The sequence below is a fragment of the Podarcis cretensis genome, assembly GCF_951804945.1.
Source record: "Podarcis cretensis genome assembly, chromosome: 5".
NCBI classification, from domain to species: Eukaryota; Metazoa; Chordata; class Lepidosauria; order Squamata; family Lacertidae; genus Podarcis; species Podarcis cretensis.
In genome coordinates this window covers 80,872,261-80,897,096 of record NC_137174.1, presented here as the reverse complement: position 1 = coordinate 80,897,096, position 24,836 = coordinate 80,872,261, and the positions used below count along the sequence as shown (strand labels likewise).

The window sequence follows — 24,836 nt, the reverse complement described above, 5'->3', positions numbered from 1 at the left end:
GTTATATATTTTATTCATTAATTTACTTTGTTTTCCAATAAACGAATAAAATAAACGGCGAAGAACTAAAAAGATCCATAAATAATGTAGTAGAAAAGTTTTAAGTATCCAGAAGTCAGCATTGAGATAGAAAGTTTTTCTCATGGAAAGCCTTGCAAAACAATCAAGAAAGCAAGCAAGCAAACAAACAAACAAACAAGCCTTTGTGACTCTGTGTGAGGTGGGGATGTTAGCTACTGGATTTACTCAGGGAGGCAGTTCCATAATGGAGCCTGTCCAATGAAAAGGCCTTGTTCCAAGTGACTGCCAGTCTGATCTCAACAAATGACAAGGCCTCCAAAGGAGATCCTGTTTCTCAAATTCAGAAATTCTGAGGTGATCCTTGCCAAGTGAGCTGCAGTGCTGCACAAAGGCATGGTGAGGGCTGTGAGAGAAGTTAGTGGCTGTTCCCCTCTACAGAAGTAGCTGCCAATGGCTTCTCAGCTTCCGGTTTTACTTGGGGTTGCTGTATTTCAAAAAATGAAAATTCAGACACAAAAGTTGTTGAAGGTTGGTTTCTTTTGGGCAAAGTTGCTATATACGTTCAGGTTTCCCCGGACGTTTTTACCGATTTCTGCAAATTCCGCCTGGATGCTATTTCTGACGGGCGAATCCTGGCTATGACCGGGAATTCTGGACATATGGCGGCCCTAATCCTATCTTCTTCCCAGCCAGCTTCTCTTTCATTGAAGAGGAAATGTCCGTTTTTGAGGGTGGTGGGTGGGTGTAGAAGGAAGAAACTCCTAGGCACCTTGCATACAAAAGGTAAGACACACCTCTTCCTCACAAAAATGTGAAGAATTTGCTTTCCCCCACCTCCAGCCAACTGGATTAGGGAGAGAGTTCATTCCCTCTCCAAAACTTACAAAAATCACTGGGAAGATACTTGGGTCCAGCGCTATTGGAGATGGAACCTGGAACTTTCTGCATATTCTCCTCTATTGAGCTTTGATCACTCCCCCCCCCCCCATGGTCTTTATGCATTTTCAAAACTGGAGAAGCCAGAGCAATTTTTATTCTTTTAAATAAAGAATTGGGAATTTTTGGCTTATACCAAAATGTAACACTGCATTGGTACGCGGGTGGTGCTGTGGGTAAAACCTCAGCGCCTAGGACTTGCCGATCGTATGGTCGGCGGTTCGAATCCCCGCGGCGGGGTGAGCTCCTGTCGTTCAGTCCCAGCTCCTGCCCACCTAGCAGTTCGAAAAGCACCCTTAAGTGCAAGTAGATAAATAGGTACCGCTTTATAGCGGGAAGGTAAACGGCGTTTCCGTGTGCTGCGCTGGTGCAGGCTCACCAGAGCAGCTTCGTCACGCTGGCCACGTGACCCGGAAGTGTCTTCGGACAGCGCTGGCCCACGGCCTCTTAAGCGAGATGGGAGCACAACCCCAGAGTCGGTCACGACTGGCCCGTATGGGCAGGGGTACCTTTACCTTTACCTTTAACACTGCATTAGCTTGATTGCACATTCTTTTATCATTTGATAATCAGAATTTACTTCAAGCACATAGAGACACGAGAATTGCCGTGTTTACATGATCAGTTTTCCTGGGAAGTCACTTCGGACTCTTTGAAGAATCAGCCTCAAGGGGCAGAGCTCAAGAAGTAAAATGGAAAGAGTGTTCCTGACTCATTTCTTTTCTGAAGTTGGGTAAATGTGTTTAACAGCAGAACTGCTGCCTCTGATTGATGGATTTCACAGTCACACAGAAGAACATTGTGATCTGTAAAAGTCCGAAGGGAGTCGCAAAAGGGTGTGCCTGAGACTCCCAGGGATTCCTCAAATTTTGTAGACAGGATTACAACTCAGAAATGACAATCTGGGCGTCTTGACTGTATAAACAAGTCCAGTTTGAGCAACATGCTGTAACTAAAACACTCTTTTGCTGCTTGCCCATGTCAACAATAACTATTGATTCTGGGATTGTTTATTGATGTCAGCTCTAAATCTTAAAAACCTAGACTGTGACTCTGTCTGTGTCTAACACCCTGACTGTGTCTAACCGCCCCATGGTATCATTTGATCTACATGATGAAATTAAATGAATTCCCCCCTGCCGGTGCATTTGTCAAAATCCCAAAGCAGTTTATTTTTAGTTGCTAAAACCTTAAGGTGTAGCTGGTCATCGTGATCTTTCTGATATTTTGCAATCAATTCCTGATGCTTTTGTTTCTCAATTTCTAGTTCCATTCTGGCTTCCTCTTTGAGGCTGAGAATCTCCTCTTTGTGATGAGCTTGTTCCTTTGCTCTATCAGCTTTGATCTAGAAAGCGAAAAACCTGGGTGTCAGTAAGTATCTGTTCAACTCGTGTCTTGTTTTACAATGAACGTACAGGCACCCAATTCAGAAAAAGGCGGTGGTAAAAAATTATGTTCATCAAGATGAACAGCCTTTATGTATCTATTTATATCTATACATTTTCATTAGTATGAAATATACAAAGCATGCAAAACCATAATATATATATAATGCTAATCACAGAGAAATATAAAAGCTATCAGCAATATTGTATGAATACACACAGATACAGATAGCTGTTGTTGCCATCTGAAGTGCCTGATGCACCACTGGTCTCTAAGCTTCACACAGCCAGCTAATCATATGCATGTTTACTTGGAAACAAGTACCTCCCTGCTTGATGATGCTCAGTTCCAGTTAGTGTACATAGGACTGCAGTCTAAGCTCCATTCCAATTGTTTTCAATAGAACTTAAGTGCATGCCAACATATTGTTTTGATGATCTGAATATGGGTTGTATTGCTACGAGTGAATCATTAACACAGTGATTTTGCCTAAAGAGTTGCCTAAATGGGTTCAGGGATTTGTTCCCCGATGACTCTCGCCTCCAAAATGCAACACCCCTCAGAGCTAGAAGGCAATGCAAAGAAACAGCTTGAAGCCAGTCTGAAGAACGAATTTGGGGAGAGGGAATAGTAGGACATTTGTCTGTGGAAGGTGAAGTACGGGCTCTTTCTGGAAATCTTAAAAACTGTTAAACACGTCTCTTTGCTTCCATTTGCATAGGCGAAAATAGTCTCCACTATTCTTTCCCCCTCTCTCCCAACAGAACCTAAGCTCTGTAACGGAACCTCAGGAATTTCTCATTGCTCAAGGAAGTGAGAGCACACCCAGAACTTTTGCTTGCTCTGAAAAGCATTATTTCGATTATATCTCAAAGGCAAATTAGCAGAATGACTGGAGCCCACACAAAAGGATGATCTCGTTATTGCAGCTTTCTAATCAGAGATTCACACCTTGGCGCACTCTCAAGCTCTCATTATGAGAATTTCATGAACATTTACGAGAAATGTCAACATTTTTTGGCACAGAAAAGGAGTGGGGGAGCTCCAGCCTTTCAACCTGGCAGCTGTACGGATTTGGCCCACAAGGCAGTTTGGTGCAAGCCATACCCACGTTCCCCACACTTGATATAATGTCAAATGTGGAGTAAGTTGAAGACACGGGTGAAAAGGAACATGGCGGCAAAGGACTATCAGGAGTCTTTAAATGCACCTTCAATAGTTCCTTGGCAGGCAGGGCTTATACTTGATGCCTTTTAAATGTGCCCTTGCCCTCTGCTATGCTCATTTTGCTGGGCTGATGCCCAACCTAGAAAGAACCCCAACCCCAGTCAAATTGAGTACTGCTGGACATCTCTTTGGGGAAAGAGGGCAGCACAGCCTCAGCTCCCAGATTGGGCTTTTTAACCCTGTGAAATGTGTGGGCAGCACCCATTCTGTGTATACTTCTGCTTACAAATCAGGATAATTGTGTTTTTCCTATCAGGACATCACCTTTGTGCTGGTAAAGAAGTGGACCTCATCACTGCTGAAGTGCAGCACAAGTGTTTATTATATGTTGCATGTGCAGGTCAGGGAAGTGGCTGAAGTACACTTAAAACATTACCAACAAGGGGCTGAAATGAAAGGTGACTGGCAGTATTGACACATCACTGGAAACTACTCTCAGGATGAAAATGTTTCCCATATAGCAAACACCTGAAATCAGGGGAACTAATAACCATAATAATGAGGATTCTGAAAGACATTTCTCAATTATCTTGTTCAAGTTGCATAGCAACAATTGATTTCTTCTACTTGCAGAACATTTTTATAACTCCGTGCATTAAATGCCAAAACACCACTTGAAGCAACTTAATTTTAAAAGAGATTTTTTCCCATTTAACAAAACATGTGGATTGATTTTTTTTAAAAAAATAAAGGGAACACATTATGCCTATGTAATGGCACAATGACCCAAGAAAAATACAGCAACATCTCTTTGGTCTGATGAGAGCATTTTCAGAACACTTGACATTCAGCACATTTTAATACTGGTTAGCAAATCTAAGTGCTGTCTCTTATTTCTGTTAGTTCTTTATCCATTTTAAATGTCAAGCTGCACAACAAATTCTGATGGTGCAAACAGAGTGACCTCATGCTAAAATTATATCCTATATGTGAGAAATTAAGTTGTTTAGGACAGCTTGATATATTTATTAATAAAAGCCTAAAATGATGATGAATGTGTATAATCTGTGCCTACTGGGATAAAAGATGTGAACATTAAGAGCCTGGCATTGAAAGCTTGGGGTTTAATGACCAATCATGAGTAAAGAACATAAGTAGACTTTTGAGGAAGTTGTTTGAAACAAAAGATTGCAGATCCCTCAGCCCAGACACCTGAACAGAAGACAGAGAACAGCTGTCTAATATGGAACTTATTCATAGAATCATAGAATCATAGAATCATAGAATCATAGAATTATAGAGTTGGAAGAGACCACAAGGGCCATCGAGTCCAACCCCCTGCCAAGCAGGAAACACCATCAGAACACTCCTGACATATGGTTGTCAAGCCTCTGCTTAAAGACCTCCAAAGAAGGAGACTCCACCACACTCCTTGGCAGCAAATTCCACTGTCGAACAGCTCTTACTGTCAGGAAGTTCTTCCTAATGTTTAGGTGGAATCTTTTTTCTTGTAGTTTGGAACCATTGCTCCGTGTCCGCTTCTCTGGAGCAGCAGAAAACAACCTTTCTCCCTCCTCTATGTGACATCCTTTTATATATTTGAACATGGCTATCATATCACCCCTTAACCTCCTCTTCTCCAGGCTAAACATGCCCAGCTCCCTTAGCCGTTCCTCATAAGGCATCGTTTCCAGGCCTTTGACCATTTTGGTTGCCCTCCTCTGGACACGTTCCAGTTTGTCAGTGTCCTTCTTGAACTGTGGTGCCCAGAACTGGACATAATCAAGTCTGTAGATGAGCCATTATATGTTTGTTATAATCATGAAAACGAGGCACCACAGAAAGAACCTGCAAAAAAACCCCGATGGCATTCAGTGGAGTAAGTTCACACATTCAACTGCAAGTAACCAAGTGATGCATGTGTGAACTGCTCAAAGAGGGTTTTAAAAAGCAGCATATCAACATGTCTGAGGTTTATTGCATGAACAAGCAGTGTGGTTTGCAAGAAGTGGAGGAGACCAAGAGCAGATTCTTCACCATGAGAAAGAGTTCAAAAGGAGACTCGCCACTTTGATACTTCAGTAATTAAGCAATATATACCGGTAAATACCTTAAACAAACAAACAAATTGTCAGGACTTTCCATAGCCAGTCAATAGGTGACACAGTTCTGCTTGTATTAGATTAGGAACTGGAGGAAAGCTGGGCACTAATATTATCAGGAGGTCCCACGCTAGTGTATAGTTTGCCTGTTGCCCGGCAGATTTTTTTGACTAGAACCCCCACCACACCTGAGGGCACCAGGCTGGCAAAGGCTGATACAAAGGGTCTGAGACATGTTTTGTCTCAGCTGAGGGATCCTAGCTCACCTTCCCAGACAAATGTTGCCTTTTGTGTCAAATACGGTGAACACACAAAATGGCAGTGGAAGTGTGCTCCCTGGTCACATAATGGCTGAATATTTTGAGTTGTGTGTTTTATAGCATTGGGTCTTTAAGCAGAAATGCTAACCCTGCCTCTCCTGCTTTTACATTCACCATGTTTTTTAAAATGCCATACGCTGCCCTGTGTTTCTGTGGAGTTGTATGTTGGAATAAACGTTTTAAATAAATAAATCAGTATTTTTTTGTAGAGTAACCTTAATTTTGGATGAAAAAATATGAAAGCATAGCTGAACAGAAGCTGTTAGGAAATGGGTGTCGGGCACATTTGCCTGACAACTGACTGAAGTTGGAGAAAACAAATAAACATGACACTGGAAATCCAGTATTACCTTTTCCTGCCAGTTCTTTTCCTTCAGCACCTTCTGCCTCAATGTTTCCTGCAGTTGCTCCATTCTGCTCCGATGGGAAATCAGCAGAGACTCCCTAAACATGACAAATATCCATGAACACAAGAGTTTCTATGGAAAGAGGGGGGGAAACTAGCTCCCTCTCACCATTCAACTACAACGCATGCTCTCTCTTTCTAATTAATTTTGTTTGCTATTACTGCAATGGGCTCAGAAATCTAGTCAGAGCCCATGTATGCTTCACACTACAATTAAAAATATTGATGTAGCTGACTCCAACTCTTTCATGTACCGCACTGTATTTGTAATATTACTGATGTGCAATCTTGTGAATACATTGATGTAAAATACTCTCTGTGCCTGAAATAATTTTCAGTTCATATGACTGGATAAATATTGACACGTGTGGCATCAGATGTAGGCAAGGTGGGCATGGCTTCACAAAAACAGCCTCGTGGGCCACATGCAAAGGCCTCAGCCCTGATTTCAAGGCTCTCATCATTCTTCATTCCCAGTCCTCCTTGGGCACAGAGGTCAAAGCAAGTACTAACATGCCCAGCCCCAATTAGATGGGAGCTGGTGGTGGTATGGGTACAATTTATATTCCACTCAACTATCTCCCAGAAAAGCAGCTTCTACTATGGGAAGAAGGAAATGATTCGGATAGCCAGCTGATCCCCAGACTTAAAAGTGAGATCACTCTGTGACCTGCAGAGTATTCTGGGTGTGTTGCCCTGGAAAAGATTTTCCTTGATTTAAAGGAAGCTGGCAAGGGCTGGGAACACTTGTTCTAATTAAAATCTCATTGCTTGAAATGATGCCCGATAGATGCTCTGCAGGGTTCCTCTGAGTACACAGAGCTCTGTGCAAGAAGGTCTATGAATTTTTGCAGTGTTAAGAGAAAGCACCAGCTTCTGCTTACATGAAGAACTGTGAATGTATCAGAGCCCTTGGTTGGTGCCACAGGGCAGAGGTGGGTATGTTGTGATTGCTGATACATCTGGATTGCAATCTACTCCAATCTTTTCCTGTTAAATGCCTCTTTCTCAGAAGAAGTACTTTCAACATTTATAGATGGAAAAATGAACAATGCAGGGAGAAAGAATACTCACTCCTAGCATTTCTGTCCCAGCCAGTGAAACTTTATTCAATTAACTATACAAATAAATGTTTGCTAGCTTATGAAGGTCTGCTGTGGAGAAGTTTAGCAAGTGCAGCTTCTCCTGTGAAGCAAGAACTTGCACTTGCTGGACTCCTAATTTCCGTTACTACTGCACTGTTCTGAAAGAAGCAAGAGCCCATTCATTCAAAGTTTCACCTGCAACTTTAATTTCTATGCGGTGACATTATTAGTCACCCGGTGGTGGGATTTATACATACATGAAACTTCCACTTGCTCAACTTCCACTGAACTGTGTGAATTAAGTGGGGCTACATGTTTCAACAAACAACAGAATGCAGACACCATTTGGAAAGGCTACAAAATGACATCTGCTCAGTGACTGATGGGCTATGGAATCCAAAGTTTGTTGGGCCTCTTGACAGACCATGTATTTGGAAGAGAAAGACTAAGGGTCAAACTAGGTGATAAAACATCATGGTGGTTTTAAAACAGCACGATTGGATTGGGGCCCTGACACTGAGAGAAGGGGTTAATCCTCTTCTCTGCACCATTCTTGTCCCGCCCTACCCAAGTTATTTGCCCCACGGGAGAGAAAAAATGCATATCCCACACAAGTAGCTGAATATTATCCCTAGGAAGCAAATGGGCTGCCCAATATAGATTGGGAACATGACACAGAAGAAGGGTTAAGCCCCACTTCCCCAGCACTGCAGTTCCAGGCTGAAATCCTCCCCTCCTCAATGCTGCTTTTAAACTTTAAGAAACAATGGGAGATCAGCTCACATATCTCCAGACATCTTGTCTTGGCCAAATTTCAACCCCACTCCATGTCTAATGTAATCCACATTGTGTTTCCACTTAGGAGCCCTTTACAGAGCAGAAACATGGTATTACTGGGGCTACTGTATTGAATAAATTGGTAATGTTACAGTATTTCACTGGGACACAGTTTGAAAATTTTATAAATCATGCAGAAGGTCCCAGGTTCAATCCCCAGCATCTCCAGGTAGAGCTGGGAGAGACTCACTGTCTGAAACCCTAGAGAGCCACTGCCAGTCAGTGTTGGCAGTACTGAGCTAGATGGACCAATGATCTGACTCAGTATAGGGCGGCTATGGGGGAGCTTGGATTAAAGAACCTTTAAGAGCCTATCCAAAACCCGTTGTCAGTAGATGTTGAATCAGTCTGCAGAATTCACATCTTAGGTAATGTAGTCAAATTAAACACCACCACTATGGGCCAATTTCACTGTTAATGGTTTCCCTCTGAAGAATGCATGCAGAGAACTATGTCGAAAGGTCTGCAAAATCCACACAGATGCTCCATGGGTATTTTTTCATGAAGGAAATGAACCAATCTCAGCTTCAGTGGAAGGGTCTGCCTTAGAAGATGGTGGACTCTTCTTAACTAGAGATTTTAAGCCAGGGGTGGCAAGCCATTTTAGCTCCAAAGACTACATTTTTTATCAGGATCTGACTTGGGGTCAAATTTGACAAGTGGGTGGCTTCACCCACTTATCTAAATTCCACTTGCTCACCTCTCAAAAGTGGGAAGTGGTTTGCAAAAGTCTCCACCCTTCTTTTTTAAGACCCCAACCTTTGATCTTTAATCTCCACTCATCAGCTGACAAGAGGTGATTAAATCCTCTTGCCAAGGCTGCACAATCCTGTTCTATGCTGGGAAAAGGGCAGTGCAGCCAATGCATGATTAAATCCTCTCCTTCGACCTATCAGCTGACATTGCCAATGATGTCAGCTGATGGTCAGGTGGCTATTGCTTGGGGGAAATGGCATGGCAAACCAAACTGGACCCACTGGAGAGCCAGGATTGACTTGTGAGCTGGAGATTCTCCACCCCTGTTTTAACCAGAGCATGGATGGCCAACGATCATGGATGTCATAGCGGCAGAATTCCTGCATCAGCAGGAGGTTGAAATAGTTGACCTTTGAGGTTGCTTTCAACTCTGTGGTTCAAATTCTACATGCATGTCCCCTGTATCCACACACACCCCATAGTATTGCAGATTGGGAGCAATAACTTGAAAACATGCAGCTCAGGGAGGGGAAAGGTTATCCCACAAGAGTTCGGCAGAAATGAGGTGTTCACTAGACAATTATAATTATTTGCTTGCACTCTTATGAAAATGAAAACACCTGCTGTATAAATGATGCTGCACTACTGAGGATAATAGATTCAGGATTAGACAAATTAATGGAGGACATGGCTATCCCTAGCTACTAACCCTGGGCTTGTAGCCAATGCTAGCCCTACTCAGAGAAGACCCATTGAAATTAATGAAACTAAAGTCATGCTCATTCATTTCAAAGGGTCTGCTCTGAGTAGGACTAGCATTGACTACAGCTCTTGGTGGTTAGGTTCTTCATCACTTGCTGGGAATCTCTAGTGGAGAAAGTGCTCTTGCCCTCATGATTCACTTCAAACTTCCCATAGGCATCTCATTGGCCAGGGTAAGAAGAGGATGCTAAACTAGGTGGGTTCTTTGGTTTGATCTAGCAGGGCTCTCCTTATGTTCTTATGTCATTTCACTGCAAGCATTATTTGAAGATACCTTTATTTGAAGAAGCACCAGAAAGATCGCTCATAGGATAGCATGCTTAGAGAAACAGGCAGGGAACAATTTTACAAGCTTTTAAAAAAAATATATACATAAAAAGAGATGAACATAATTGTTATACGTGAATATCATCACTGAAACAGATATGACGTAGCTGAGAACTGATCTGATGTGATGCCTGTGTCTGATGTGAACTACTGCATCATTCAAACATCAAGTTAGCCTTGAACTCACTAGGTTGCTTGAGAAAAGCTACTAGGTCCCCATCAGCAACATGTGGACAGTATTACTGAATCATCTCCCAGAGATGTCAGCAGTGATCATGGAGGGTGGTTGTGGAGGGCAGGAAATAGCCACCGCTGCTGAGCAGCTAGCAAATGAGGTGGTTGGGGCCCCACATCCTTAATTTCAGATGCTGGTGGAAGGCAGGGGGCAGTGCGGGCCTTCCAAGAAACATCCACTTATAGAACAATAGACTAATAGAATTGTAGAGTTGGAAGGGACCACGAGGATCATCTAGTCCAACCTCCTGTGATGCAGGAAACTTTCGGCCAATGCAGGGCTTGAACTCACGGTCCTGAGATTAAGTCTCATGCGCTACCAATTGAGCTATCTCTCAGGACACTTGTAAAGATGTGAATTCTCCCTCCACACAGATTGCTGCTAAGTGGTGGTCGTAGTATGTGGAGCATCTGAGACATTTTAAGTCCTATATCTACTGCACCCGATCCAGAGGAAATCAGTCATGATTTACCACTAGAAACCAATTAATTTATGTGTATGTCACCCTTCATTGGTAAATCTCAGGGCAGTTCACATCATGCAAACGGGGTTTGTTAACTGTCACAAAGTTCTCTTGATGACTTAAGTGGGATTTAAACATGATTAATTTCTTTTAGATTGGGGTCAGCATTTCTGTTCTAATCCTATGCAGTTAAGGCTGAAATCCTAAACACACTCACTAGAGATTAAGCCTTACTGTGTTCAATGGGAATAGGCTTGTCCTAAAAATATTCCCTCCCCCCCCCTTATTATTTAAAATATTATTAGTTCAGTGCACAGTTAATATGCTGTGCTCTGTAATGATTTATTTTGGGTGTGGAGGACTGTGAAGAGTCAACTTGTAGGGGACTTTCAGTTCGACGATATTCTCAGAAAGAAAATCTAGGCAGAACATCCTGTCCTGTAACGCTATGCATGGCTAGTCATTTCTGATTACCTTTCTTGCCTAAGCATTACCACTTCTTCCTCTCGCTGCTTGAGAAGACTCTTAATCGTTTCCAGTTCGCTCTCCAAATGGTCGGTGCGTTTTTTTAGCTCTTCTTCTTTCCTCTCTTTCTCAATCACTTCTTCCTGTAAACGTCCAGATGCTTGTTGGCAGGCAAGCAAAGACTCTTCTCGCTCTTTCAGGGTATTAGCAAACCTAAACGCAAAAAAAAGACCGCATGTCATAACCGAAGCAGTCGGTAAACATATATAAAATGTATTCTGACATGGCCCTTACAGTAAATGCGAACACTATGCAAATAACTCTTCTGCATTATACCAGTGTAGTTAAGTCAGTGTGAACAGACTGTGTACTGATGAAATATATAAAACAGCACAAGAAAGAGAGCACGATACATTACTATTGTCATCATTTGTTATTAATAATTCTGTGCCTTAAAAATGTAAACATTTTACAGAAATTGATGAGGGGAAAGGGAGTTATCATAAAAGGGTTGGGGAAGAAGAGGAGATATGAGAATAAAAAACAGAAAATCAGCACAAAGCGAAAGAGGAGAAAAACTAAGATAAATGAAAAATGTCGGTAAAACCATCATGTGAATAGAATAATTTGATTTTCCACATTTCAGAGCAGCATCTGCATACAGTTGTAATAAATTCTGACTCATACTGAGATGTGGATGCTCCAATTTCAGATGTCAGTTTCTGGAGTTCACTTTGATAGTCTTCAACTTCTTTTGACTTCTTTCTAGAAAATAAAATTTAGTATTATAAATCTACTTGCCTTTACAAAATGAGCAGAATCCTTCTCATACAGTAGCCTTTATTTGTTAATGGTCTCAATAAGACGTTTTATTTTACCTCTTGGCAAAATACAAACAGGAGAGTGTTACTGAGCTTTTGCCCTGCTTGTGGGGGAAAAATGCTGGACCAAGTAGGTTTTCTGTCTGAGTCAGGCGAGCGCTTCTCGTGTTCTGAAAACAAACCGCAACTGCATTTTGTTTCAGTACATACTTACGTTGACTATTTAGCTTTAGATGGAGGATTATTGAAACGGTTTTTTAAAAAATCTGCAACAAGAATGATTTTGAAGGCCATTGTTAACACATGCACACATCCCTTCCATTTAAGCGGTGACTAAATTTCCTTGCTGATGCTCCAAATTATTGGCACCTTGAATGAAATTACGAGCAATTCTCCTCCATATCCAAAAATTCAGAAAAAGTATTAGGACAGAGTCAGGAGAGGTATTTATCATAGGAGTTGATGTTTTTGCGTGGCTGTGGCCTGTTTCGGATACCCTTTTAGCTAAAGGTTAGATGAGCATACAAAGGAAGTGTACTTAGAAGACATCTGAAGGCAGTCCTGTTTAGAGAAGCTTTTAATGTTTGATGTATTACAATATTTTAAATTTTTTTTGGAAGCCGCCCAGAGTGGCTGAGGAAGGCCAGCCAGATGGGCGGGGTATAAATAATAAATTATTATTATTATTATTATTATTATTATTATTATGTCGTCACTTAGTAGGAGCTGAAAAAAGGATGAGGAAATGAGAATCTGAAATAAAGGGCAAGTAGAAAGTGGGTAAAGATGGGTGGGGTATAAATAATAAAGTATTATTATTATTATTATTATTATTATTATCAAATTCTTGATAACAAATTCTTTATGATGCAGTAGTACAATGCCACAGTGTCCATTCCCTATAATTCCAGCAGTTTTTCCAGGTTTTAAAAGACATGTCCCTTTGGATTGTTTTGCTCACAAGTGTTGTCTTTCCTTAAAATATATGGGTAGGCTAGGGAGTGGGGTGAAGGATCTGCATAGAGCTCTTCTTTGCCTGGAATGATTTAAATCAGGATGGCTCAGAATAACTAATACTTGACTTTTGTGACTTGATGTCACAAAAAACTATACCAGACCTGACATCGTTTCTGACAGGTAAGGCAGAATGAGGACTCAAGGATTAATCCAATCATCCAGAAAGAGAGAGCAGTCACATCGTGGCACTGGAAAACTCTGCATTTGTATAAAGATGTGGGGCTTGTACTTTGACTAATTTATTGTTTAGATTTTGTACTTAACAAATGTCTCATTAACTAAAAATCCAGGCATATTGCAGGAGCATTACATCACTTTCAAACATAAGCCCAGTAGGAAATGCATAACTTGGACAAGGCAAATACCTGCTGTGTATTGCTATAACCAATATTTGGAAACAGCTCAGCTCATGCATAAGGAACCACTGTACACGCCACTGACTAAGGCTGACCAAACTGAAACATGTCTGGCATTCCAGGTACTCATAGAACTCCATGGAAGAATATTTAGAACCTCTCGTGTGTTGTGCTGAGTTTTTCTTTCATACTCATAACCCAGCCAGATGGGTGGGGTATAAATATAAATATCAACAACAACAATAACAACAACATGCTGTGGATACATTATTGGGAAGTTTTGAATGCTTGATGTTTTAGTATGTTCTGATATATACTGTGAACCTCCCAGAGTGGCGGGGGAAACCCAGCCAGATGGGTGGGGTATAATAATAATAATAATAATAATAATAATAATAATAATATTTAGTCAGTTGAAGTCTCTGCATTAGACAGGTTTTGTTTAAAATTTCTATTTCCACGTTTTTTGTTTCTGTACTTTTCCTTTTCCTTTCCACATCCATGCCAAAGTTCAACTTTTTTTTCCTTATCTACTATTTGTGATAAATAGTGCAAACACATTCACTGACTGTTTCCTCATCCTGCTTTGTCAAAATATAGGTTGAAAGTAAGGCACAACAGTACCAGAAGTGTGGCTTCTACAGATTAAGGTAGGGCCTTCGGCGTATAAAGACGTACTCTTCCAACCTCAAACACTTGCTATGACTTCAAACCTTTCCAGTCTCCCACTGTTCTCCCACAGTACTGTCAGAACTCAGGATCTGGAGGCAAACTGGAAGCTCAGCCAAGAAGCAAATGGGGATGGTAGTCTACGAATGGTCAGGGCCAACCCTGCTACTTGGCAACAGGGTAAAAACGACCTGCTTCAGGCAGCAACATGAACTGGGTCAGGACAGATAAAGGCAGGAACTGATGTCTGAATGGTATAGCAATACTTTTCAAAAACTTGGCTCAGCACTGAGAGCAACTCAGACAAGAATCAGGTAGAACCTTACTATCACATTTGTAGCACCTGACTCTTGTTTGAGATGATACATGCAACAGCACTCTCTGACTATCTGCAGGTGTCTGTTGCTTTCTTCTCAATTTTGAATAGTTAACAGTATGAGAAAAGAGAGTTAAGCAGTCACTCTCACCTACTGAACTCTAATGAAGGTATCAGCTTATTGTAGTTGCAATTTATTGCTGTATGTAAGATACTGTTTGTCAAATTAATTACTTTGGTGCTGATGTAGTGAACATAATTACATATATTCTGTAACTTTGTGTTTCTTTTTTAAAAAATGAAGACAGAATTTTGAACGCCTTTTCATTCATTCCTTTTATTCTACTTTCAGAAGTAAAAAAATAATTAGCCAACTGTCCAATGATTCATATACCTAATTATTGTTAAATAACTGCTACATGAAAGTAAACACATTTGCTGAAGAATGTCAGAAGACCTTTAAGTCTAAAGAATTTCTTTTGAAATTTGTCAAGTCAATGATTTCCAGAACAGGCTGTCACAATGATTTATGTAATTGCTCAATTCAAGCATTCAGTTCAAAAGAAAGTTCTACAGCCATTACATGTGGCATGGAAAAATGATGTCTTGACTTAATATCATTATGTGTTAATGTTGCCAGTAGGCTTTCCTTTGAAATGTATAGATATTCTTTGGCAACATGATTCAAATATTCAAAGATTATAGCTGTAAATCCATGACATAGACACCACAGATACTAATTTAGTCTGAATGCTGCTAATTATATACTAAAAGCACCTAATTCTGAGTACCAAAACTAAACGGAGGAAGTATAATGCATGATAAACTTTGGAATAAGGTCAAAACAGTGAACTCAGTGCTGCTACTGCTGCTGCTACAACACACAAACAGGGAGAGAGAGAGAGAGAGAGAGACTTGTTTTTGTAGAATAAATATTTCAGGAACCTTGCTGCTGTTAGCCATGGGCAAGCTGCCATTCTTCCAAGCAACCTGGTTGCTTCAGATGTCACTGAAGTTGCCATTTGTGATATATATGTACAGGTGGGCAGCTGAGAATATAGATTTTGTGGGGGGAATAGAACTTTTTCTGTATGAACCTGCGAAGCTGCACAACTGATCATCCTTGTGTGGAAAGTGAGGAAAGTAGGAGAAGGGGCACAAAGTACGTAGGATCCTAGAATCATAGAATTCAAGTTGGAAGAGAACCCCAAGGGTCATCTAGTTCTGTAATGTATCCTATTCAATATTGATCCAGAGCAGAACCTCAACGTATAGTTAGCAGAGTAAAAACTTAAACACGTTGCAGGATTCCTCCAAAATAGACCAGAGGCAATTAATATTTCATCCAGCAGAGCTTGACTGCTACTGAAGGCAAATGAGCATAATGGTCACAAATCCAATACATTCAGGATTGGCACTGTTCATAAGAAATCCAGTTGCAGCAGACTTACACTTACAATAACTTATAATAAGACTAAACCTTAATATTAAGCATACTATATAAAAAACACCACACCACTTGGAAAGAGAGATAGAAAAGAGTGAAACCCAGGCTCCTTCTGGCCTTACTATTATTGTCAGCATGACCTTGACAGAGATAACAGAAACAGTTTAAGCCAGCTGTACTCAGCTTCTCTGAAGGAATAACCCAAACATCACGAACCTTCTGCTTGTTTCTTTCACACAGAGAAGCTTCCAGAACCCTCTTGAATTAATTTGAATAGGAAAGACTTTCTGCACTAAGCACTCAACCCCTTGCAATGCAGGAATCTCAGCTAAAGCATCCCATGACAGATGGCCATCCAAGGTCTGCTTAGCAACCTTCAAGGAAGGAAAGTCCACAACCTTCCAAGGGAGACTGTGCCACTGTTGAACAGCTTTCAACCGTCCACATTAGGTAAATGAAAGCCCTTCCTCGCTATTCACACACCTTACCATAGATGAAAAGGGCCTCTGCTAGGCACATCAACTGGAAGTATATGAAAAGCAAGTAAAGAAACAAAGCATTTATGTGGTAAAGTTTAATCAATATGCCAAGGGTTCTAGTGTGAAAGATTTAGGAGGCCTGGAGGTAGAAGGGGCCATTCAGAACATGCAGTTAGGCAAATCTCCAGGGCCGGATGGTTTGACTTCAAGATATTATAGATCCTTGAAAGAATGGTTAGTACAACCTTTAAAGGAAGTTTGCAATGAAATATTGGAAGGGAAAAAGGCACCAGAGTCGTGGAAGGAAGCTTAAATTACACTTATACCGAAAACAGAGTCTGAGAAGACACAGCTTAAGAACTACTGCCCCATATCTTTGCTTAATGTGGATTATAATTTTTTTGCAGATATCATGGCTAAAAGACTAAAAAAGGTTTTAGTAGAAGAAATACATAAAGATCAAGCGGGCTTTCTCCCGGGCAGGCACTTGTCTGACAATACGAGGAATATAATTAACATTTTAGAAAAATTACAAGTGAATATTAACACCAAAGCAGTTTTGATATTTGTGGACGCGGAGAAAGCTTTTGACAATATTTCCCAAAAAACATTAAGAGACTATTTTGAAATTAACATGAGGACTAATGTGGAAAAAAGAGTAATCTGGGACGCAAGCAAAGCGGTTATGAGAGGTTTCTTGATACAACAAAATGCAATAAAGAAGAAAAGCCAAAACGAGAAAAAGGATAAGATATTAGAAAAAATTAAAGAAGGAGAAAAGAAATTGAGATCAAAACCAAAGTCTCAGGAGATCTTGAGAGAAATTAAATTATGCCAAATGCAATACATGGAACTGATGAACCAAGAAGTAGAATGGAAAATTAAACAAATGAGACAGAAAACGTTTGAATCCGCTGATAAATGCGGGAAATTGTTGGCTTGGCAATTGAAGAAGAGACAAAAACTAAATACAGTGACAAATTTAGAAGTGGATGGAAAGAACATAAACAATCCAACTGAAATTAGAAGCTGCTTCCAGAGATATTTTAAACAACTATATACACAAGGGCCAGAAAAAGAGATTGATATAGAACAATTTTTGAAGAAAAATGGGATGAAGGAAATTTCATGTCAAGACAAAGTGCTTCTGAATCAGAAAATAACTGAACAAGAAATAGAAGATGCCATTCAAAACATGAAACTGGGCAAATCTCCGGGACCTGACGGACTGACTTCCAAATATTACAAGGCTTTAAAAGAATGGCTAATACAACCTTTGAAGGAAGTCTGTAATGAAATCCTTGAGGGGAAAGAAGCACCTGATACGTGGAAAGAGGCTTATATTACGCTTATACCGAAGACAGAGACTGAAAAGACCCAACTTAAGAACTATCGTCCAATCTCTTTATTAAATGTGGATTACAAAATTTTTGCCGACATTTTAGCTAAGAGATTGAAAAAAGTTTTGATGGGGGAGATTCATAGGGATCAATCGGGCTTCCTCCCGAGAAGACATTTATCAGATAATGTAAGGAATATGTGATGGGATGATGAGCTGCTTGTGCGTAAAAGCTTAGTCCCTCAGGGTTTGCTCAGCTTAGCAAAACTCTGTCTTTAGTGGAGCCCTTAAGCATGGCTCCCTCAGTCGCTGGCAGAATCCGACAGTGGGCGTTTGTGGAATCTCTTCCAACATAAAAGCTCCTTAACGGAAACGCGTCTTCTGGACTCTCGGCGTGACAGTTTCCGGCGAGGTGTGGGTGTCCCTATAGGAGGTCCTGAAACCTCCTCACTGTTTTCGCTGGAAGTGTCCCAGAGCCCTTCTTCCGACTCCCTTTCCCTCGGAGCTCCTTCTCTCCCCCTGCTGGTTCCTTCCTCTGCTGTTAAGTCTCTCCTAACCTCCTTGAGCCCTTCCACCACCTGCTCTGATGGCAGTTCCCTGACAGAATATAATAGACATTTTGGAAATGCTAGAAGTTAACATAAACACAAAAGCTGTTCTGATATTTGTGGATGCGGAGAAAGCCTTTGACAATATTTCCTGGAACTTTTTAAAGAAGAATCTCCATGGGATGGGGGTAGGCCAAGGTTTTGAAAACGGTATAGGCGCAATATATTCTGAACAAAAAGCAAAGTTAATTGTAAATAATGTAGTCACAGAAGAATTTAAGATAGAAAAAGGGACACGTCAGGGGTGCCCAATTTCCCCATTACTTTTTATTTCGGTCCTGGAGGTTTTGCTCAACATGATAAGAAAAGACCAGCTGGTTAAAGGGGTTCAGGTCGGAGCGAGACAATATAAATTGAGAGCAATTGCAGATGACTTGGTACTTACATTACAAGAGCCAGAATCTAGCACCAAAAGGGTTTTGGAATTAATTCAAGAGTTTGGTCAAGTGGCAGGATTTAAATTAAACAAATCAAAGACTAAGGTATTAGAGAAAAACTTAACAGTAGGGGAGAAGGAGAGGTTTCAGAATGAAACAGGTTTAACTGTGGTTAAGAGTGTAAAATATTTGGGGATTAATATGACAGCTAAAAACATGAATCTATTTAAAGATAATTATGAGAAATGTTGGAATCAAGTGAAAAAAGATCTAGAAATTTGGTCAAACATGAAGCTTTCCTTGTCTGGTCGAATTGCAGCTATTAAGATGAATGTATTGCCTAGAATGTTATTTTTGTTCCAAACATTGCAAATTGTTGATAAGATGGAGTGTTTTAAGAGATGGCAGCGAGATATCTCTAAATTTATCTGGCAGGGCAAAAAACCCAGAATAAAATTTAAGATTTTAACTGATGCAAAGGAAAGGGGGGGATTTGCCCTGCCAGACTTGAAACTTTACTATGAATCAGCAGCTTTCTGCTGGTTGAAGGATTGGCTGCTTCTTGAGAACACAGACACCTTAGATTTGGAAGGTTTTAATAACTTTTTTGGGTGGCATGCATATTTGTGGTATGACAAGGTTAAGGTTCATAAAGGCTTTAAAAACCATATTGTCAGGAAAGCATTGTATAATGTCTGGATTAAATATAAAGATTTGTTGGAGAATAAAACTCCAAGGTGGCTGTCACCAATGGAGGCAAAGGCATTGAAAAAACTTAATACGGAGTCTAAATGGCCAAAATATTGTGAAATCCTAGAACAGGAGGGTAATAAGTGGAAATTGCAGAGTTTTGAGAATCTAAAAGACAAAGTGCGAGATTGGCTTCACTATTATCAAATAATGGAGGTTTACAAGCTGGACAGAAAAATTGGTTTCCAGGTGGAAAAGTCAAAATTGGAAACAGAACTGTTAGAATCCAATACTAAGAATTTGTCAAGAATGTATAACTTGCTGTTGAAATGGAACACGCAAGATGAAACGGTTAAATCAGCTATGATTAAGTGGGCGCAAGATATTGGACACAATATTATGTTTGCTGACTGGGAAAAGTTGTGGACCACCGGTATGAAATTCACGGCGTGCAACGCCTTGAGAGAAAATATTATGAAAATGATTTATAGGTGGTACATGACCCCAGTCAAGCTTGCTAAAATTTACCACTTATCAGATAATAAATGTTGGAAATGTAAAGAAAATGAAGGTTCATTCTTTCACCTCTGGTGGACGTGCCCAAGGATCAAGGCTTTCTGGGAAATGATATATAATGAAATGAAAAAGGTATTTAAATATACCTTCTTGAAGAAACCAGAGGCCTTTCTCCTGGGTATGGTTAGCCATGTGGTGTTAAAGAAGGATAGAACTTTGTTTCTGTATGCCACAACAGCAGCAAGAATCCTTATTGCCAAGTATTGGAAGACACCAGATCTACCCACTCTGGAAGAATGGCAGATGAAAATGACAGACTATATGGGACTGGCAGAGATGACGGGCAGAATCCGGGACCAGGAGAAGGAGACAGTGGAAGAACATTGGAAGAAATTTAAAGACTACCTTAATAAATACTATAAGATTAGTGAATGTTAGATTGACAGGGGTTTAAAAATAATGTGGTTTTCAGAGACCTTGATTAAGAAAAGGAATGGAATTAGTAAAAAACTTTTGGGAAACAAGGGAATGGATTTGCTGATTGGATAATGAAATTAGAATACAAAACGGGGAGGTATGAGGAAGTCGGGGAAAATAGGTTGAGAAAATTAAGGTTTGAAATTATACTTGTTGTTGTTGTTTTTTTTGTTTTTATTGTTGCTGTTTGTATTTGTATGTTTTTATTGGAAATGTTAATAAATATTATTTAATATATATATATATATATATATATATAAATACATGGCACTGGCGGAAATGACTGGCAGAATCCGAGACCAGGGAGAAGAGTTGGTGGAAGAAGATTGGAAGAAATTCAAAGTTTACTTACAGAAATATTGTAAAATTAAGGAATGTTAGAAGGATGCTGGAATGAAGTTATGTGGTTTTAGCAGAAATGTTACTAAGTAAAAATGGATTGTTAATTAGTGAAAGAAGAGAATGTAAAATTACAGTATATTAAGATAAATTATTAGGATAAAAACAAAGATGGAAAGGATTTGCTGAAATATCTAATTGAACTAGAATACAAAAAAGGGAGGTGTGAGGAGATCAAGGAAACAAGCAAATGAAAGATAAGTTATGGGAAGGTTTGATTCGTTTTTTAATTGTTTGTATTTTTCTGGTTTTTTCTTTGTTTGTTTTTACTTATTGTGATGTATTGTCTTGGTTGTTGTTGTTTTTTGCTTAATTTGGTGTTTTCTCTTTTTTCCTTTTGTAACCTTTAAAACTTTAATAAATATTATTTTTAAAAAAAAGATTTAGGAGGCCTGCCCCATCCCCACAGCCTCAGAAGTTGCATCCATCTCTAGGCACCTGAGTCCCTGCCTACATAGAAACTCCAAGGATTTATCTTCTCACCAGACGTTTCCTTGGTCTCCTGTTTGCCCTAGTGATCCAGGTTCAGTGGGATTTATTTGAGCAGACAGGAGAAATTTGCTTGGCTCTTCTACTGACAAGATCACCAGACCTCCCAATTCCCTTACCCTCCAATTGTTCCTGTAGCCTCAGGGGCATTTTGTAGCCCCCACCCCCAGGGCATGCGTCAAGATAGCGACCCCCCTGCTGGCACCAACCCACTTCCTTCCTTGCTTTGATTAATCCTGGCCAGGTTGTTCTTGATCCACTATGTCTTTACATGAATGGCTTGCTTAAATGACTATTTACTGAATAACTACACAACACTTTAGAGGAAAAGTGTTTCTGCAGCACCGCTGATGAAGTAACAAAGGGAACTGGGCATTCTCACCCCATGATTGAGCTGCAATTTCAAATTACAATCGCTTCCAGTTTTTGCTCGCTTCTATGGAAGTTCTGTAAAATGAAACTTTCTGTTCTATCTTGCAGATGGAAATCAAAAGGCATGAATGGAAGATGAGCTTTGGAAAATGAAGGAGGAGGAAAAGGGATATTTCTTATTGTACTCGGCAAGTATGCCGCCCAAATGGAGCCAGGCCCCTGGGTGATCATTCTTGCTGGAAATGTCTGCTGAGGAGTGATAATAACTGACGTCTACTAGACAGAGAAAGTCCCTCCAACATGTTCCAGATTCTGTGCACACAGAGCATGGACACATTGCTTAGTTATCTCTTTGTTAACCATCACTTGGTCTGACAGAACAACTGTTTTGCCAGGGCTGGTTGGACATGCACTTCTTTATTCAGATCAGAAAATTAACTGCTTTAAATATTTACTGTGGTTTTTAGGTTGAACTGTGAAAGGCCTTTTCCTATTGAGAAAAAATATGATATTGTTGTTTAAAATGTCTATGTGGGTTTAACATGGACTGGTTTGTTATTGTTGTTTTTAAAGAAATCTATGAGCCTACTCATTCATTCCTCGGCTCCTGAAAATCTGCCTAGGGTTAGACAGGGGTGGGGAGGGGATCTTGAACTTATACCACCAGCAGCCAAGTACCATTTTCCGGTCTACATCACCAGCCGCTGGGTGAGTCCTAAAGCCCAGCTCAACAGGCTCACTCCTGCTGTGGGAGATGGTTCATGGTGTCAGCAGCCCACACTGAGCACTGCTAGTCAGTCATTGAAGCTGTCCGATGGCTAGTTCTGACTGAATCATCTTTGCTTCTACAAATGTCACACAATCACCACCACAAGACTGCGGGGCTGCCTTCCCTTTGGTACCACTCAGAAGCTCATTTTCCCACTTTGCCTCACATATCACCAGCTGCCACCAGCTCACACTGCACGCTTCCTCCTCAGCTCTTCTCAGAGCAGGAGAAAGTTGGTGACTGTTATCATGCAAGGCTGAATTTATTGGGGCACAATACTTCCCTCTCACCTGGAGGAAACTAGAGGGAAGTAGGGAACAAGGGAGAAACCATGCTCAAGGCCTGCTTCTGGTCTTTGGCTGAATAGGCTAAATGTGTCATATGATGCCAGACTCAACACCACCAATATTTGATGCAAGAGTAGAGAAGACTATGAGAGAACCACAGAAGAAGGCAGGCACACAGAAACGGATGCACTGCTAGTCTGCTGGTTAAGGTCAGCCAGAATGTTATTTCAGTGCTCAGTTCTGAAATATAAATTAGGCACATATTTAGGAATATATGAATCTATCCTTAATTTTCTTGTCTTTTCTTATGGTAATTATAGGTGAAACAACAGGGAAGATTGGGACTTCAGACTGGGGGGAAAGCCTTCAGAGTGGGGGGAAAGTTGGCAGGCATGTATTACAAATGAGTGATGTGCTGCCTGATACTTTAAATGTGGGCAGTGTATGTTCTCAATGTAATTTAAACCTAGTATGTGGTCATTTACTGTAGCAACCACCAAACACTGAACTTGTGGTGCTGGTTTTTCAGTAAGTCAGGAATGAAAACAGGCAAGCAGCATAACAATTCAAACCCCACTAAAGCTGGAAACTTGGTGAAATTTCTCATCATTATAACATTACTTCACCTATTAATAACTCTAGTTAATCTTTATATTTATACTTAAACTGAAATAGAATATACTACTTTGCTAAATTAGACCCAGACTCATTATGGAAACTCATTATGGTATATTTATGTATATGCGATCACTGTGTTTTTCATTTCAATTACTGTTAAAATATTTGGAACGCTTAGCAACAGGGTATTTGTAGATTTGATTTTCCACCACCACCACCCCCCCGCAAAATGTGAATGCAAGAATGTACATGTCATAAAGAAACCATATATATATTTCAAGGAAGGAAAGCCTGTTGAAAAGAATGCTGATTGCTGTCTTTTGAAATAACAATGAATGTACACTACCTCTGAATGTAAAATGCACCACAAATATAAAAAGGAATTTCATTCCTGAATTTGTTATGGTTAAAAGTCCACTTTTTATATAGCAAGGAAAAACGTATTAAGGGCAAATATTACTAATCATGACTGTATCTAATGAATGCCGGGAACTGTATGATAGTGGGAGAGCACATGCTATGCTTTCCATGCAAAAGGTCCAAATTTCAACCTCAGACATTTCCTGGATGGGCTGGAAAAGTCTCCTTTCTGAAATCTTAAAGAGCTATGACTAGCCAGTGTCAATAGTGTTGATAAGATGAAGCAAAGACCAATGGTCTGACTCGGTACAGGTAGCTCTTTTAAGACTTGTGCTTGTGGGCATAGACCATCCAGCAATGCGAAAAGGGATCTGACAATTTGTCCTTCTTGTGAGGATTCTCTGGCCTTCACAAGCAGGGGTTGCAGGGAGCTGAAAAGCTCCCCTGGGAGCGTGATAGACCACAAACAACCTCTTCCCTTGGATTTATTAGAACCAATGGAGATTGTAGACAGGATACTAGGCTAGGTGGACCATTTGGTCTGAACCCCTAAGATGATTCTTATGGTGGTTCCAATGGATTTTCTACTTGTTGAGGTATCATTTAACCGGAACTGACTATTATGGGTAATGAACTTTTCACCATTCTTGCCAATAATGCTTCTTCCACTAAAGTCTGTTTATACCGGCTATATCATTTCCACATGCTCAGTGGCAGGCCTCCCTCCTGTAGGGCAAGAGTTTGGGCTTCTTCCTACGGACTGTGTTGTGGTCTGAACAAGCCAAGCAGCCACTTGCTCGCAGTGCATTCTCCGCCCATATTTTGCGGCAGGCTTTTCTGCATCTCTTATATAAGCATCTGCCTTGACTTTGGGTGTGTGCAGGTGTTTTTCACTTAGATCTCAGCCTTGCTTGTTCCTTTTATGAGCTCTACACTCTGACTTGGCAGGATTTCCTGTTTTCTTTGTGGCTCTTGCATTCACGTTGTACAAATGGGTCCCACCACCACCTTGCTGCTGGAAATTGTACGTTGGAGGAGTGAGAGGGTTGTGTGCCACTGTTCCTTATCACTGCAGTGCTAGATGCCATGTACTCAAAATCTGAAACAAAAATGGGCTTTTGTCCATACTGGTTACTTCCCACAAATCACGTCAGCCTGACCCACACGTGACATAATATGTGCTTTCAGGTGTGGGGCAGGTAAAGACGTAGCTGCCACTGCA

The 24,836-nt window shown here is 40.5% G+C and overlaps 1 protein-coding gene across 2 annotated transcripts in view; it reads right to left on the bottom strand.

The window, feature by feature from the left end:
• The window catches only part of LEKR1 (leucine, glutamate and lysine rich 1), a 71,210-nt gene that overhangs the window by 9,001 nt on the left and 37,373 nt on the right, over positions 1-24,836 (bottom strand). For both annotated transcript variants that reach the window (XM_079977902.1, XM_079977903.1), the window contains exons 8-11: positions 11,896-11,973; positions 11,218-11,421; positions 6,283-6,376; positions 2,147-2,302 (exon numbers count right to left, since the gene is read on the bottom strand). In XM_079977902.1, coding sequence (XP_079834028.1) covers positions 2,147-2,302; positions 6,283-6,376; positions 11,218-11,421; positions 11,896-11,973 — 532 coding nt within the window. The remainder of the gene's footprint in view (positions 1-2,146; positions 2,303-6,282; positions 6,377-11,217; positions 11,422-11,895; positions 11,974-24,836) is intronic.